Raw genomic sequence first — 14,528 nt, forward strand, 5'->3', positions numbered from 1 at the left:
TGGTAATTTTCAATGCTATTCACAATCGCGATTGCCATAAATTCGGAAAGACAAGTCCGCTTCAAATTGATTATATCGTTGTCTTTACTTCGAAAACTTAGAACGTCTTCAAGGAACAGCGCGAACGCCGGTGGTGGAGACTTGCTTACGGGATGAGAGATAGATATTCTTTACTCATCGCTCCAAGCACACCTGGCCACAGCCTTCTCGTAAATTACTTTATCGCTCTCGTCAGTGTGAATTTTACCTGGCGAATGACTCTTTCTTCGGTCTATCTAGATGGCATTCTCGTCGCAAAGAAATCAAAGGGTACGAACAGCAGTTTAATAAAAGAATTTCAAAAAGGCAAACCTCATAGCAACCTATGAAGTATCTTTTTGAATCGCAAGTCCACATCTTTGAATCGAGAAAATTCACTTATTTTGATTTCCACTCAGTATCAGTTCTATCTATTCCGCACCACGTTGTCGATCCCAGCGGCGACATATGCTACGTTGTCCTTATTTAGTCCTGCGATAGACACTCTTGAGGAGTCTGCCATATAAATATGATACTTTTCTAATGAAATACTCCAGTCAATACCAGAAGGGTATGCATCATTGGGGAGCACCAATACGTACCTCGCAGTTTCAGCACCTCTTCGAGACTCATTCCTAGAATGCAAAACATGCCCTTCTGTTCCAAGATGCGCTTCCAGTCGCCCGGTGTACCTTCAGAGCACCAAATATGTAAGTCAAGTGTTCTAGAGTGACGAGACTGACAGAAATACTTACCCAACTTCACGAGCTCTTCGTAGAGCGCCTTTCTCATGCCAGCGATACGGGAGCTCATGGTGACCAAGTCCCGTTTCCATTGTGTGCGCAGCTCACTATCCCCAAGAATGGCTGCCGCTATGCGAGCACCGAATGCTGGCGGATTGGAGATATGAGAGCGGGTTAATTGTGCTAGTCTCGACTCGACGGCCTTGGCTGAGCTGGCGGACTTCGTTGTAATGGACACATGGCCAACACGCTCACCTACATATAGTGGTTACTAGTTAGTACACGTATATATAGACTTTATAACTGCAGCATATGTATTGTACTGCCGATGCTGGCCTTGAATAGGAGAATGGAAAATGGGGCTCTTACCGTAGAGGCCCATATTCTTAGCAAACGAGGCGCAGACCACCGTCTCCAGGCCGAGCTCTTCAGCGAAATACCGGATGGCGAATGCATCATCTGCATAATTGCCAGACGTGATGCCCAGGTACGCCGAGTCAAACAGTGGCAGTAGTTGCCTCTCCTTGACAATGTCGGCGATCTGCCTCCATGCCCCCTTGCTGGGATCACAGCCGCTGGGGTTGTGTGCGCTGGCATGGAAAATGAAGACGGACTGCGATGGAGCCTGCGAGAGGGCGTCCAGAACGGAGGGGAGGTCCAGCTGGCCCGTCTCGGCCGAGTACCACCTGAACTCGCGAACCTCGAACCCCACGGCCTCAAAGACCTGGCGGTGGTTCGACCACGTCGGCTCGGTGATATACACGGGTGTGCCAGCGGGCAGAGTCTGGTGCAGAAAAGAGCCGGCTAGGGAGAGAGCACCAGTCCCCGAGAGTGCCTGGCATGCGGCAACCTGTAGGATGTGTACGTCAACATTATATCAATCGAAAGCCATAATTGCTCAGGGCAGAACTGACTCTTTCCTCTTTGATGACTGTTGACTTTTCTCCGAACACCAGCTGAGTAGTCAGGGCTCGGAATGATGCCAGCCCCAGGATCGGCAGGTACTCATGGTTTGCATCTCGGATTGTCTCTTTCGCCACACGAACGGAGGGCAGGATCCACGGTTTGCCCTGCTCGTCTTTGTAAGTGCCCTGGCCCAGGTTGACCTTTCGGGCGTCTGGGTCCGCAAGATACAGTCGGGTCAGGTCAAAGATGGCATCGGGTGGGATGTATTCGACTGCATCAAACAGGGAGGCATCAGTAGCCAGGGAACCCATATTGGCGAAAGAACTAGGCAAACACTGCAGTCGTCAGGAAACATCTAGTAATGAGAGCCCACAGTGGCTGCTACGACTACTATTGGAGCCATCGGAGGGATATTTGGCCTTCCTAGCAAGCAATTGGCGGACTGGGAGTCAGTCTGCCTGCGGTCCTGATCCTAGGTTCATGGGCCGGTGCCGGTCCAAAAGTTGGTGGTGGTATTGGCACTCTCGGTGGAGGCGGAGGTGGAGGCGGAGTTGAGATCCCTGCTGGGTGAGATCGCATGACTACCTTGATTGTCATGCAGCAGATTAAGCTGTGTGTGATATTGACTAGCTCTTGTGGTGCTCCACATGGCTGCAACTTGGTTTGCCCTAGGCTGAGAGGCGCAAGCGGAATTACACAGTCATTGATGGTAATTATGACCACAACCATTGCTTCTGGCGTAAAATGAGTGTGAAGCAGAGTCGCAATTTTCTAGAAGCAATGCGAATTTCAGGTCATCATAAATCGTCCTTTTCACAGTCCTTTCCCACGTAATTTCTACCGTAATGTGCTAGCCTTGCCTCACCTATTTTCCCTGTGATACAATATCGAATACTCTACGACCCAGACCGTACCATGGCATCAACCACGAAGCCGCCATTTGGCGTGTATACCCCACTGGTCACATTCTTCAACGATGACGAGTCTATCGACATCCAGAGCACAAAGGCCCACATCCAGCGCATGGCTGAGGGGGGTGTCACCGGGCTTGTGCTCCAGGGCAGCAACGGCGAGGCGCCACATGTCACGCACGACGAGCGAAGAACAATCGCTCAGACAGCCCGCACACACCTCAACCAGCTTGGCTTTCCCCAGGTGAAGCTGATCGTCGGCTGTGGAGCACCCAGCGTCCGCGAGACCCTGTCCTACATCGCCGAGGCAAAGGAAGCCGGTGCCGACTTTGCATTAGTACTTCCTCCGGCTTACTGGGTCGCCGCCATGACCCCGGCTGTCATAGAAGGCTTCTTCAGCGCGGTATGTCTTATCATTGTCACTGATTTTACATGTGTTGCATCGCGCTTGAGGCTACGGTTGCTGCAGGCTATTGACAATTAGGACTGACATTTGAGATACCAGGTGGCGGACGACTCAGACCTTCCGATCCTCATCTACAACTTCCCTGGCGTTACCTCAGGCATCGACATAAGTTCAGACTCCGTAATAAAGCTGGCAAAGAAACACCCAGGCAAGATCGTGGGCGTGAAGCTCACTTGTGGAAATGTGGGCAAGCTACAGCGCATAGGGTCAGCGTTGCCTAGGGACACCTTCTCGCCGTTTGCGGGGAAGTCAGATTTCTTCCTGCCTGCACTCGTGGCCGGCTCCGACGGCGTTATTGCTGCGCTGGCCAACGTGGCGCCCAAGACACACGTGCGTTTGTTGCAATTGTACCAGAACGGTGACCTCAAGGCTGCAATAGAGCTCCAGTCTAAACTCAGCCATGCCGACTGGGCATTGTCCAAGGTCGGTGTCGCAGGTGTCAAGGCTGTCGTGTCACACTTCTTCTCTTATGGTTCTGGCCGGGGCAGGAGGCCGTTGGGATTTACTACAGTGTCTGCTCTTTCCGAAGATATTGTGGGACCCATAAAGGAAGTCATTGATCTGGAAAAACAGTAGATAGATAAGGTATCAATTACATGTACAAAGAAATCAGTCACACATGTGCAGCCACTCGTGCGGCTCCAAATTTGGCCAAGATAAACAGACAACCCTGTGCTATCTATGAGTATTATTGTTGATGGTTTGGTATTACTAATTGGTACAGAGACTAAATTCCCGCTTATGCACCCTCCCCAGCTTGTTTATCTGGATCCATAGACTCTTGGGCTTTGCTTTGCCTCTAATTGAAGATAGTAGTGACCAGATATAGCATGGGACAATGAAATAACCCTGTCGTGGAGCTCCACCTTGGCCGTTTCCCCGTGGTTCCCGTGGCTGAACTTAGACTAGGAACACTAGGTTAGCCAAGTGTTGCCCTGATAAGCGTCCCTCCACTTTCTCCTTACAATTTGTTGCGTCCTGGCAGATACGCCGCGTCAAGAATGCGCCTCCTGAATGATTTGGAGAAGATCCCCCTCTCTTCTTGACCTTGGACGCTGGAGTCATAACATCTCTCAGCCTCAAACAAGGCTTTTGCTGACTCGCTTGCCACTTATATATGGTGTCCTTTTCATCCTCGCCGGCGCCATAGCCTTCTCAATCGTCACATCACTTCGTCAATTGGTCTCTTTCCTCGGACTAGGGTGTTGCCAATATTGTCATTGGTAGTGTCGCTTTATAATAACATCCAAACACATTTCACCACTACCGTTCTCCCAGGGGACGTACACCTGAAGCAGCATTCTCGTTTCTTGTGCTTCATTGCCCTGTTTCTCAGCCATTACACCGAGCGCCATGTCCTCCGAAGACACAAACAAGAACGAGATACAAAATGAGCAGCATGGAGCAGACATTATACGGACCGTCACAGATGTCGACGAGGGCGTCATCGAAGACAAACCACAGAACACCGACGCAGACCCCGCCCTCCACTTCATTGGCGGCGAGGAGGTCGAGTACACGCCCGAAGAAGAGCAAAGCGTGCTGCGCAAGATCGACTGGGCCTTGATGCCGATGCTGTGCTGGATTTACGCGCTCCAGTTCGCCGACAAGACATCTCTCAACTACTCCTCTCTGATGGGCATCCGCGAGGACACCCACTTGGACCCCAGCAGCCAGGAATACAGTTGGGTTTCGAGCATCTTTTATGCTGGTTACATCGCATGGGAGTACGTGCTCTTATACACCTTGCATATAATTTGGCCTGTGGGGCCTTTTGATAATCGTGTAGCGGCTGATTGACAACTTCTTGTAGGTTTCCTACCACCTACCTGCTCCGCGCTCTTCCGCTGGGCAAGTACACATCGGCCAACATCATCATGTGGGGCCTGGTACTCACATTCCACGTCTTTGCCGCCAACTATGCAGGCCTTCTGGTCCTCCGCTTCTTCCTCGGTGCCCTTGAGGCCACAGTCACACCCGCCTTCATCATCCTGACCTCGGCCTGGTACAAGAAAAACGAACAAGCCACACGCGTGGGCTTCTGGCTCAGCTGCAACGGACTGGCCCTGCTCGTGGTCGGTCCCATCGCCTATGGCCTCTCCGGGGTCACTGATGCCAAGATCGCTACGTGGAGAATCCTATATCTCGTCTTCGGCATCCCGACTGTCCTCACTGGTGTCATTTGCTGGTTCTACATGCCTGACAACCAGATCAACGCCCGCTTCCTGAACCGCCGCGAGAAGCTCATCGCCATTGAACGTATCCGAGTCAACTTCCAGGGTATCGGCAGTCGCAAGTGGAAGTGGTCCCAGTTCTTTGAGGCCTTCCGTGACCCTCGTACTTATCTCTACGTGCTCTTCTCCCTGCTCATGAACATCCCCAACGGCGGCATCACCTCCTTCGGCTCCATCGTTATCAACTCCTTTGGCTTCAGCGACCGGCTATCCTTGCTGCTTAACATGCCCACTGGCGTGGTTGATATTGCATGCAAATTGGGCTTCACCTACCTGTCAGACCGGTTCATGGATCGCTCCCTCTTTGCATTCATCGCCATCCTCATTCCTATGATCGGTGGCATCATGATGATCGCAATCCCCCTCTCAGCCCCAGCCGCGCTGTTGATTGGCTACTATTTCATTGGCGCTGCCGGTTCCGCCTGGTGCCTGGTCATGGTCATGATCTCGAACAACACTCTGGGCTACACCAAGAAGGCCACCGTTAACGGCCTCCAGATCCTCGCCTATGCCGCTGGCAACTGGATTGGTCCTCAGACCTTCCGCTCCACCGAGAAGCCTACTTACTATCATGGGAAAATGATGGTTTCCGTAATGTATGGCATTTCGGCCCTCGTCATCATCGCAATCCGTGTCATCAATATACTAGAGAACAGGCGCCGCGACAAGAAGGCCCTCGAGCAGCCCGAGACTAACTCTACTGGTACCGAGTTCCTAGATCTGACGGACTTCGAGCAGCCTAACTTCCGATACATGTTGTGATCGAGAAGTAGTGTTTGTTATATAGTTCTTGTAGTTTCTGGGAGATCTTTCTGGTGTTAAGAATAGCTGGATATGGTATTTGGTGGTCGTTGGCTTTCACTTCCGTGTCATGGGGACAGCTTTGGGAATTGAAGCACTTGACACATGGGTCGATGCTACTGTATCTTATGCCATGAATGCTACACATTATATTGTAGAATAGGAGAGCGATTTCCTTTGGAGTACAAGTTCAACAGCTCAAATGCTGATTTATGGAAGATCTTGCGTCATTGTGTCCCACAGGAATAAAACTAATACCATGACATAGCTGTAGATGTTGTTTCAAGACACCCCTGAGCAATAAAGAGTCTTAGAGATTCCCCGGAATACTGGCATAATTGAGACACATTGAGTGCCATGAAGGATCGGTGAGACAGACTATAGGGATTTCCGTGTTTATGTGCAATACATCTTATTTTGAGTGCGATATTTTCTTCAATATGCTTAAATTTTGCTTCGTATATACATTCAAACAGCGTTCTATGGGCATAGGCGTCTAGAAATGAAGAAAGATTCCAAAATTCTGCCACGACCCTCCAAACACCAGGTGACAGGGCTTATATGTTCAACAAGAACTCCGCAAAGTCCTCGTCCGGCAGCGCAGGCTGCCTATCGCTCCCGTCTAGGAGTCCGAGATACCACGTGAGATCAGTGCCGTCATTCTCACAGGCGGCGAAGCCGTTACCGAAATAACCAAAGCGGTTTGGCGTGGTGTACTTCAATTCATAATCCTCCCATCGGGGCCTCTCTACCGTTCTGAAGAAGTGGATGCGCGAGCCGGGCCACATCATGGGCTCACCATCAACAGTGCCTTGCTTGAACCAGGAGCGGCAAGGTGACGTCCACGCCGTGCGAGGGAGGAACTTGCGGCGGTGCTCGGCAAAGTCGGCGACGGCCTCCTCCTTCGGTGAGAATGAGGAAATCTCTTCCTCAGACATCTTTGTCAACATTTGCATGACATATCTGGACACCGTCTCGGTGATGGGGAGGAAGCTGCCATGGCCGTATGGGCCGAAAGGCCCGTTGAAGACTGTTCCCTTCATTAGCTAAGCTTGTCGCGGATAGTGGAAGGTTCAAGGGCAATTGACTGACTGATGTAGTTGGGGAAGTTTGCCACCGTGATAGAAAGATAAGTATTAGGGACATCTTTCCAGTAATCACTGAGGCTGATGCCATGTCGGCCGATCGTGGGATAATGTGGCCGCCAGCTGACATCGAAGCCCGTGGCACAGACAATAACATCAAACTCGTGTTCCACACCATCTGCCGACCTGATGCCCTTGGGAGTGATCTCTTCGATACTCGAAGACACAACGGTGACATTGTCCTTGCAAAGCGCCTCGAGGTATCCGTTGCCTGGTGTTGGCCTCCGGCAACCCACGGCAAAATCCTTTGGGACTATCAGGTCTGCAATTTCAGGCTTACTCGCAAGCTTGGTCCGCATGTCCTTCTCCGCGAACTGCAAAACAACATTTGGTCAGCTCGTAAAGCCATGACGTTGATGGGTTCACATGTTGCACAAACCTCTCTAGCGTCCTGCTGCTCCTTCGACCCGTTCAGGATGAAGCGGAAGCGGCTGTTGAGCTCAGACTCAATTTTCTTCCTGTAGGCGAGATATTTCACCGGGTCGGTCCGGAGAATTGCCCGTTGTGTCTCGTTGTCTTTTTTTTGAAAAGCGTCAGAACCATCAGGCATGGCTGGACAGGCATACGCGAGTTATTTACTCACACTCGAAGTTAACACCTCCTTTGCCGGCAAAGCGCTGACCAAAGCCACCAGTTACCCATGATGCACTGCGAATGAAGCACTTCAAGTTTCCCACAACTGAACGTCTCCTTATTAGCGAATGCGCAAATAAACAAGGACCTGAAATGTCTCGACTGACTGGGTTGGATGTTGGGAACAATTTGCACGGCTGACGACCCAGAACCGATGACTGCGACACGCTTCCCCTTGAGTTCGACGCTGTCGTCCCAGTTTGCACTGTGAACCATCGAGCCCTTGAAAGTTTCCCTGCCTTTGATCGCAGGCCACTTCCACTTGCTATAGGCAGTAAGAGGAGTTAGCAAATTCTAATGATGCTGACACTCGGCAGCATTTGACTAATGGGAGAACCTACTTCAGCACTCCACTGGCATTGACAAAGATGTTGGCCTTGTCTTCGATGATGGCATTGGGATCATCACCTTTCTGGATCTTGACATGCCACATCTGCTCTTCCTCGTTCCAGTAGGCACCCACCACTTTGTGACTCAGCCGAATGTATTTGTTCAAGTCGTACTTCTCTGCGACATCTTTGAAATACTGAAGGATCTCCGGAGCGCCTGAGTAGCTTTTTGGGTAGAGATTGCGTTAGTTTGGCTCCACCTTTGCCCATGCAAGTTTAAACTTCTGACACAGAAGGGACTTACAAGGACGTCCATTCACTGGACGGTGCCCATGAGAACTGGTAGTTGACAGAAGGGATATCGCAACCACACCCGGGATACTTGTTCTCGTACCAAGTGCCACCGATGGAGGGGTTCTTTTCGTAACATACGAGCTCAAGGTCCAGGGAGCTCGTGTCAACCTCGTGCGCAAGATTTAACGCACTGGCGCCGGCACCCAGGCAGATGATTCGGAGTTTTCTACCGCCTCGACTGGGCTTCTCCAAGACCTGGTACTCGGGCTTGGCCGTCGCCATGTTCGGGATGTAGTCAACGGAGCCCATGGCGTGTTCAGTGGTCACTCAAGATTGAAAATGGCAGGTAGTGGAGATGCTATGTGTGTGGTGTGGCCCTCTTGTAGAGAAGTCGTCAAAATTTAATGAAGGTGAAGAAATCTGGACAGAAAAATGTTATGCGTGTAAGAACGTGGAAGCATTTGATATTCCCGAATTGGCTCGCCTTTCGCAGTAAATACTATTCAAAGGGTTCAACATTATAGTTTTCTGATTAGCCAGGCTATCCCTCTGGCGGAGCTCCATTTCCTACAATAGTAGAAGTCGTATGATATTCTCGTTGCCCGTTCCTGATCTGGGATACATAGGCATGTCGCCAACTCCACCGCTGGTGCCGTGTGCAATCTGCAACTAACCTCCACCGCCACCTCCACCACTACAAAGGACCCACATTCACCTCCACCTCCACACCTATGCGCCTGGTAACAATTATTGGCGCATAACGAAGACTACCTGGCATTTCTATGCCCTATCGGTCAAAATACGGTACTTGATTACGCTTCAGAGTTGCGTTTCCCTGTCCTGAAGTCTCCACAAACAGCCGTGGTGGTGCCTCGGTGGTGCTCCCCCCTTGTCGTTCTTGCAGCCAGTCAGACCGGCATAACGATATCGGCGAATAGGTTGACTTGCCGGAAATAGACCACTGCAACCCAGTTTATACATAGAAGACATGGAACATTTCCAGACCCTGCTCTCAACAGGGCGAAAGAGCTCCTGTCTTGTCGCAATAGTATCGTCTAAACCACCATGGCTGGGTCAACAGTTGAACGACCAATTCGGATATCTATAGGTAGGTTGGCTAATCTCTCACAAGGTCGCTTGGAAGTGAATATCTCCTGATCACCCACTCTTCTAGATCGGGGCGGCACCTTCACGGACTGCGTAGCTTGCATCACAGGCCGTGAAGATATCGTCATCAAGATCCTTTCCGTGGACCCGCGTAATTATCCAGATGCCCCTACGGAAGCCATCAGGCAAGTGCTGGAGAAGTTCTATGGCGAGCCGATCCCGCGAGGCGCCAAGCTAGATCTCAAGGACGTAGGTGAGTAATATCAACCCCCCAAAGCAACAAACAGGATATGACGGCGCACCTGCTGACTGAACAACCCAGAATGGATCCGCATGGGCACGACAGTGGCTACAAATGCCTTGCTGGAGCGTAAAGGCGAGAGGACAGCTTTTCTCGTCACACATGGCTTCAAGGATGTGCTGCAGATCGGCAACCAGTCGCGGCCGTACATGTTTGACCTTTCTATCCGGCGGCCGGCTCCTCTGTACTCGGATGTCTTCGAGGTGGACGAGCGGGTTGTCCTCCAGTCATGTGCCGACTCAGTCCTTCGGACGATGAAGCTCAAATCTCCAGAGCCGCTGGAGACAGTCGTTGGCACTTCGGGCGAGACAGTCCAAGTAGTCCAGCACCTTGACGCCGGAAAGGTACGCGAGTACCTGAAGAGGATATATGACGATGGCTTCCGGTCCATTGCCGTTTGTCTGATGCACTCATACATCTTCCCACGCCACGAGCTCCAAATCGGAGACATTGCCCGCGAGGTCGGCTTCCAACACATCACGCTTTCGCATCAGGTCTCCCAGAGGCCAAAGCTGGTGCCGAGAGGCAATTCTGTCGTGGTCGATGCCTACCTGACTCCGACAATCAAACAGTACCTTAGCCAGTTCTCGGCCAGCTTCCCCGGCCTTGAGCAGTCTGGCGCCCGGCTCGAGTTCATGCAGTCAGACGGTGGCCTCGTGCCGGCCTCCACGTTGAGAGGTCTGCACTCGATTCTCTCAGGGCCGGCTGGTGGTGTGGTGGGCTACTCTCAGACATGCTACGACGAGGACGACAAGGTCCCCGCCATTGGCTTTGACATGGGCGGTACAAGCACAGATGTGAGCCGCTACGACGGGAAACTGGACCACATCTTCGAGACAACGACGGCAGGCATCAGTATTCATGTCCCACAGCTCAATGTAAACACCATTGCAGCAGGTGGTGGCAGTATTCTCGCCTGGCGAGATAACCTCATGTCTGTTGGGCCCGACAGCGCTTCATCACACCCGGGACCTGCGTGTTATAGGAAAGGCGGCCCTCTCACCGTCACCGATGCAAACCTAGCCTTGGGAAGGCTGTTGCCCGAACACTTCCCATCCATCTTTGGGCCTAATGAGGACGAGCCCCTGAATCGTGAAATTGTTGTTAAGATGTTTGAGGAGTTGACTGAGACCATAAACCGAGATACCGGAAGGTCTCTAAGCTGGGTCGAAGTAGCTGATGGGTAAGTGTGCTTGTGTTTTGACTCTTTCGTCATGTCTCATGGTCCAAATACCACTCTCCTACTAGTGTCCTACTCAGAATGCTAACAATTAATGCGCGATAGTTTCCTCCAAGTTGCCAACTCCGCCATGTGCGGTCCGATTCGCAGCCTGACGGAAGCGCGTGGCCATCATACTGCTGATCACCAGCTCGCTTCTTTTGGAGGTGCAGGAGGTCAGCATGCTTGTGCCATTGCAGAAGCCTTGGGCATCCGCCGGGTCACCATTCACAAGTACTCATCCATACTGTCAGCATACGGCATTGGCCTCGCAGACGTCGTGCACGAGGAGGAGAGGCCATGTGCAAAGACATATGATGCTGAAAACCTGCCTACGATACTCAACGACCTCGATAACCTAAGCGAAGAGTTGCAGGAGCACTCTTCAATGCGGACCTTCAATACCGTCGATGCTCACCGGTTCGTCAACATGCGTTACGACGGCAGCGAGACGGCTATCATGATTGCCCTTGAAGATGGTCTGGATGCCAGGAAGGCATTCATCGATGCTCATCATCAGCAGTTTGGATTCACTCCCGTCAACCGCAAGCTCTTTGTAGATACCATTCGTGTAAGAGTAGTTGGCCGCCAGGTTTCTCCAAATGCATCCAAGACAGTACCGACAACATCTGCCACGAAGGCAGTGGTATCCTCTGGCGGTACTGTTACTGCACCAAAACCATCTTCCGTCAAGTCGGTGTACTTCAGCTCTCTGGGATGGGTCGATACACCTGTGTATCTGTTTGTCTCAATAGCTGTTGGCATTGTCATTCGGGGCCCAGCCTTGGTAGTGGACAAAACTCAGACTCTGCTGGTAGGGCCCACCTCAACAGCTCGCATCGAAGGTGACAAGCTGGTGATGGACATCAGCCCACCACAGGCACACAATATCAGCACTGCCGTCCTCGACCCAGTGGCCCTCTCCGTCTTCCGCCACCGCTTCATGGGCGTGGCTGAGCAGATGGGCCGTGTGCTGCAGAATGTCAGCGTCAGTGCCAATATAAAGGAGCGTCTAGACTTCAGCTGCGCAATATTCACCCCAGATGGCTCCCTGGTTGCAAATGCACCACATGTTCCGGCCATGATTGGCAGTATGGCCTTTGCTGTCAAGTCCCAGATCAAGAATTGGGAGGGCAAGCTCAAGGACGGCGATGTCATCCTCTCTAACTCTCCCGGTGAGTGACTTTGCTATTCCATGTATCTCCAGTGAATCCAACTGGACTCAAAGTAAGGCAAAGCTGACAACGACCGGCGGCTTAGCCTTTGGCGGTACACATCTACCAGACCTGACCATAGTCACACCCGTATTCGATGCGCAAGGCAAAGAAATTATCTTCTGGGCTGCGTCCCGCGGCCATCATGCCGATGTAAGTTCCTCCACTCTGCTAATACTCCAATTTCCATGTGCCTGACAGCATATAATTAGGTCGGTGGCATTCTCCCTGGGTCCATGCCTCCAAACTCGAAGTTCTTGTGGGAGGAGGGCGCTGTGTTCGACTCTTTCCTGCTCGTGCGGGACGGCGTATTCGCTGAGAAAGAGTTGGAACGCCTGCTGTGCGAGGAACCTGCCAAGATGCCTGGGACCAGCGGAACCAGGTGTTTCCAAGACAATGTGACCGATCTGAAGGCACAGGTCGCTGCAAACCACACCGGTATACGGCTGGTGCGTCAACTGATTGAGGAGTACACCATGGATGTCGTTCAGGTATGTTGAATCTCCGCGGCTCTCAAAACCAACATGACCTTCCCGTCCCTGGGCCACCAGTCACCATCTAACTTGATGACAGATGTATATGGGCGCCATCCAGGACTCAGCCGAACTGGCCATCCGCAATCTGTTCAAGAAGCTGGCCGTGAAGACCCAGGGCTCCCCACTGTGCGCCATCGACTACATGGACGACGGGACGCCCATCCAGCTCAAGGTGACCATCGACGCGGCCGACGGCTCTGCACTCTTCGACTTCACGGGCACGGGGCCCGAAGTGTACGGCAACTGGAACGCGCCGGTGGCGATCTGCAACTCGGCCGTCATCTACGCGCTGCGGTGCATGGTCGACTCGGACATCCCGCTCAACCACGGCTGCATCCGGCCCATCACGCTCGTCATCCCGGACCAGTCGCTGCTGCGGCCGAGCCACAAGGCCGCCGTGTGCGCCGGCAACGTGCTGACGTCGCAGCGCATCGTGGATGTCATCTTCCGCGCCTTTGGCGCCTGCGCCGCCAGCCAGGGCTGCATGAACAACTTCACCTTTGGTCTCGACGGCGAGGACGGCTTTGGCTACTACGAGACAATATCGGGTGGCAGCGGCGCAGGCCCCTCGTGGCATGGCACCAGCGGAGTGCATACCAACATGACGAATACGAGGATCACTGATCCGGAGTCCCTCGAGCGGCGATATCCCGTCGTGCTGCATCGCTTCAGTCTCAGGACTGGAAGCGGTGGAGACGGGACGTTCCGCGGAGGCGAAGGCGTCATCCGCGACGTCGGTTTCCGCATTCCTATGTCGGCATCCATCTTGTCTGAGCGGCGAAGCTTCGCGCCATACGGCTTGGAAGGCGGCGGTGATGGAGGCCGTGGCCGTAATACCTGGGTCCAGAAAGCAGGCCGACGCATCAATATCGGAGGCAAGAACTCAATCCTTGTAGACGCCGGCGATAGGTTGCTGATCGAGACACCTGGAGGTGGTGGGTATGGCGTGAATCAGGGCACGAAGAAAGAAGAACAGCCCCAGGACAGGACCTCATTCGTGCCCGTTGCTGGAGGCAGTATAGAGGCGACGAGAGCTCTTGCGGAGCAGGTGTAGAGCGGTATTCAGCGTAGATTTTACTAAAACTTGGGACGCAACTATAGTAAGACTTGAGATTCGATTATGTATCATGACTCCTCTTTAAACACTGAATATGAGTTTTGACTTGCACCCTTAAGACCACCCATAGCTCATTGCCTGACAACAGTGGTTAGAGAAATGCTCACTTTGTCTTGTTCTTTCAAAAGTTTATAGTTTTCGTTGGCTACAGGAAATGATTAGCATTTTCTCATGTGCACCGTTTAGCGAGCCTGTCTTTTATTGATGGGTATCAGGACATGACTAGCCGGTCGGAACGACATTCTGAAAGACACCAACCAGTGAAAGATAAGAAGACCTGGCCACAATGTGCTCCATTATGTTCATGATCGTCATCAGACGGAGGCGCATCTAGATGAGATAACCACCTATGGGACAACCAGACGTGACGACTGAAGTAGATATATCATTTCAGATGTTTCGCACCATCTGTATCTATAAAGGGCAAATCGTCGACGTGTCCGTTATAGATGCCGGATCAGTGATTCGCGTCACGTATTGTCTTCGGACAAAGACAGTTCAGAAACACCAGTGTCTTTCGCATATGTCGGGAAGCGACAAGTGCTGCAGCACAT

The 14,528-nt window shown here is 52.2% G+C and overlaps 5 protein-coding genes across 5 annotated transcripts; 3 read left to right on the forward strand and 2 right to left on the reverse strand.

The window, feature by feature from the left end:
• Window positions 1–445: 445 nt before the first annotated feature.
• J7T55_000273 (Aspartate aminotransferase) lies at window positions 446–1,978 on the reverse strand (the record flags this gene model as incomplete). Its single annotated transcript, XM_053132374.1, has 5 exons — window positions 446–510; window positions 621–710; window positions 774–1,016; window positions 1,131–1,611; window positions 1,676–1,978. 5 exons carry the CDS (start codon window positions 1,976–1,978, stop codon window positions 446–448), a joined length of 1,182 nt encoding a protein of 393 aa, XP_052989511.1.
• A 604-nt stretch (window positions 1,979–2,582) lies between these two features.
• Window positions 2,583–3,620, forward strand: J7T55_000274 (uncharacterized protein; the record flags this gene model as incomplete). The annotated part of the gene is made up of 2 exons (XM_053132376.1): window positions 2,583–2,981; window positions 3,084–3,620. 2 exons carry the CDS (start codon window positions 2,583–2,585, stop codon window positions 3,618–3,620), a joined length of 936 nt encoding a protein of 311 aa, XP_052989512.1.
• Window positions 3,621–4,397: 777 nt separating this feature from the next.
• On the forward strand, window positions 4,398–6,040 carry J7T55_000275 (transporter; the record flags this gene model as incomplete). The annotated part of the gene is made up of 2 exons (XM_053132377.1): window positions 4,398–4,771; window positions 4,858–6,040. 2 exons carry the CDS (start codon window positions 4,398–4,400, stop codon window positions 6,038–6,040), a joined length of 1,557 nt encoding a protein of 518 aa, XP_052989513.1.
• A 596-nt stretch (window positions 6,041–6,636) lies between these two features.
• On the reverse strand, window positions 6,637–8,789 carry J7T55_000276 (steroid monooxygenase; the record flags this gene model as incomplete). The annotated part of the gene is made up of 7 exons (XM_053132378.1): window positions 6,637–7,109; window positions 7,172–7,538; window positions 7,604–7,740; window positions 7,808–7,903; window positions 7,965–8,122; window positions 8,199–8,411; window positions 8,491–8,789. The coding sequence occupies 7 exons, from the start codon at window positions 8,787–8,789 to the stop codon at window positions 6,637–6,639; spliced, it is 1,743 nt and encodes a 580-aa protein (XP_052989514.1).
• A 756-nt stretch (window positions 8,790–9,545) lies between these two features.
• J7T55_000277 (Hydantoinase) lies at window positions 9,546–13,911 on the forward strand (the record flags this gene model as incomplete). The annotated part of the gene is made up of 7 exons (XM_053132379.1): window positions 9,546–9,588; window positions 9,655–9,840; window positions 9,910–11,071; window positions 11,174–12,282; window positions 12,368–12,474; window positions 12,534–12,812; window positions 12,895–13,911. 7 exons carry the CDS (start codon window positions 9,546–9,548, stop codon window positions 13,909–13,911), a joined length of 3,903 nt encoding a protein of 1,300 aa, XP_052989515.1.
• Between the last annotated feature and the right edge of the window lie 617 nt (window positions 13,912–14,528).

The sequence above is a fragment of the Diaporthe amygdali genome, assembly GCF_026229845.1.
Source record: "Diaporthe amygdali strain CAA958 chromosome Unknown NODE_31_length_594919_cov_65_084759, whole genome shotgun sequence".
In the NCBI taxonomy this organism is placed as follows: Eukaryota; Fungi; Ascomycota; class Sordariomycetes; order Diaporthales; family Diaporthaceae; genus Diaporthe; species Diaporthe amygdali.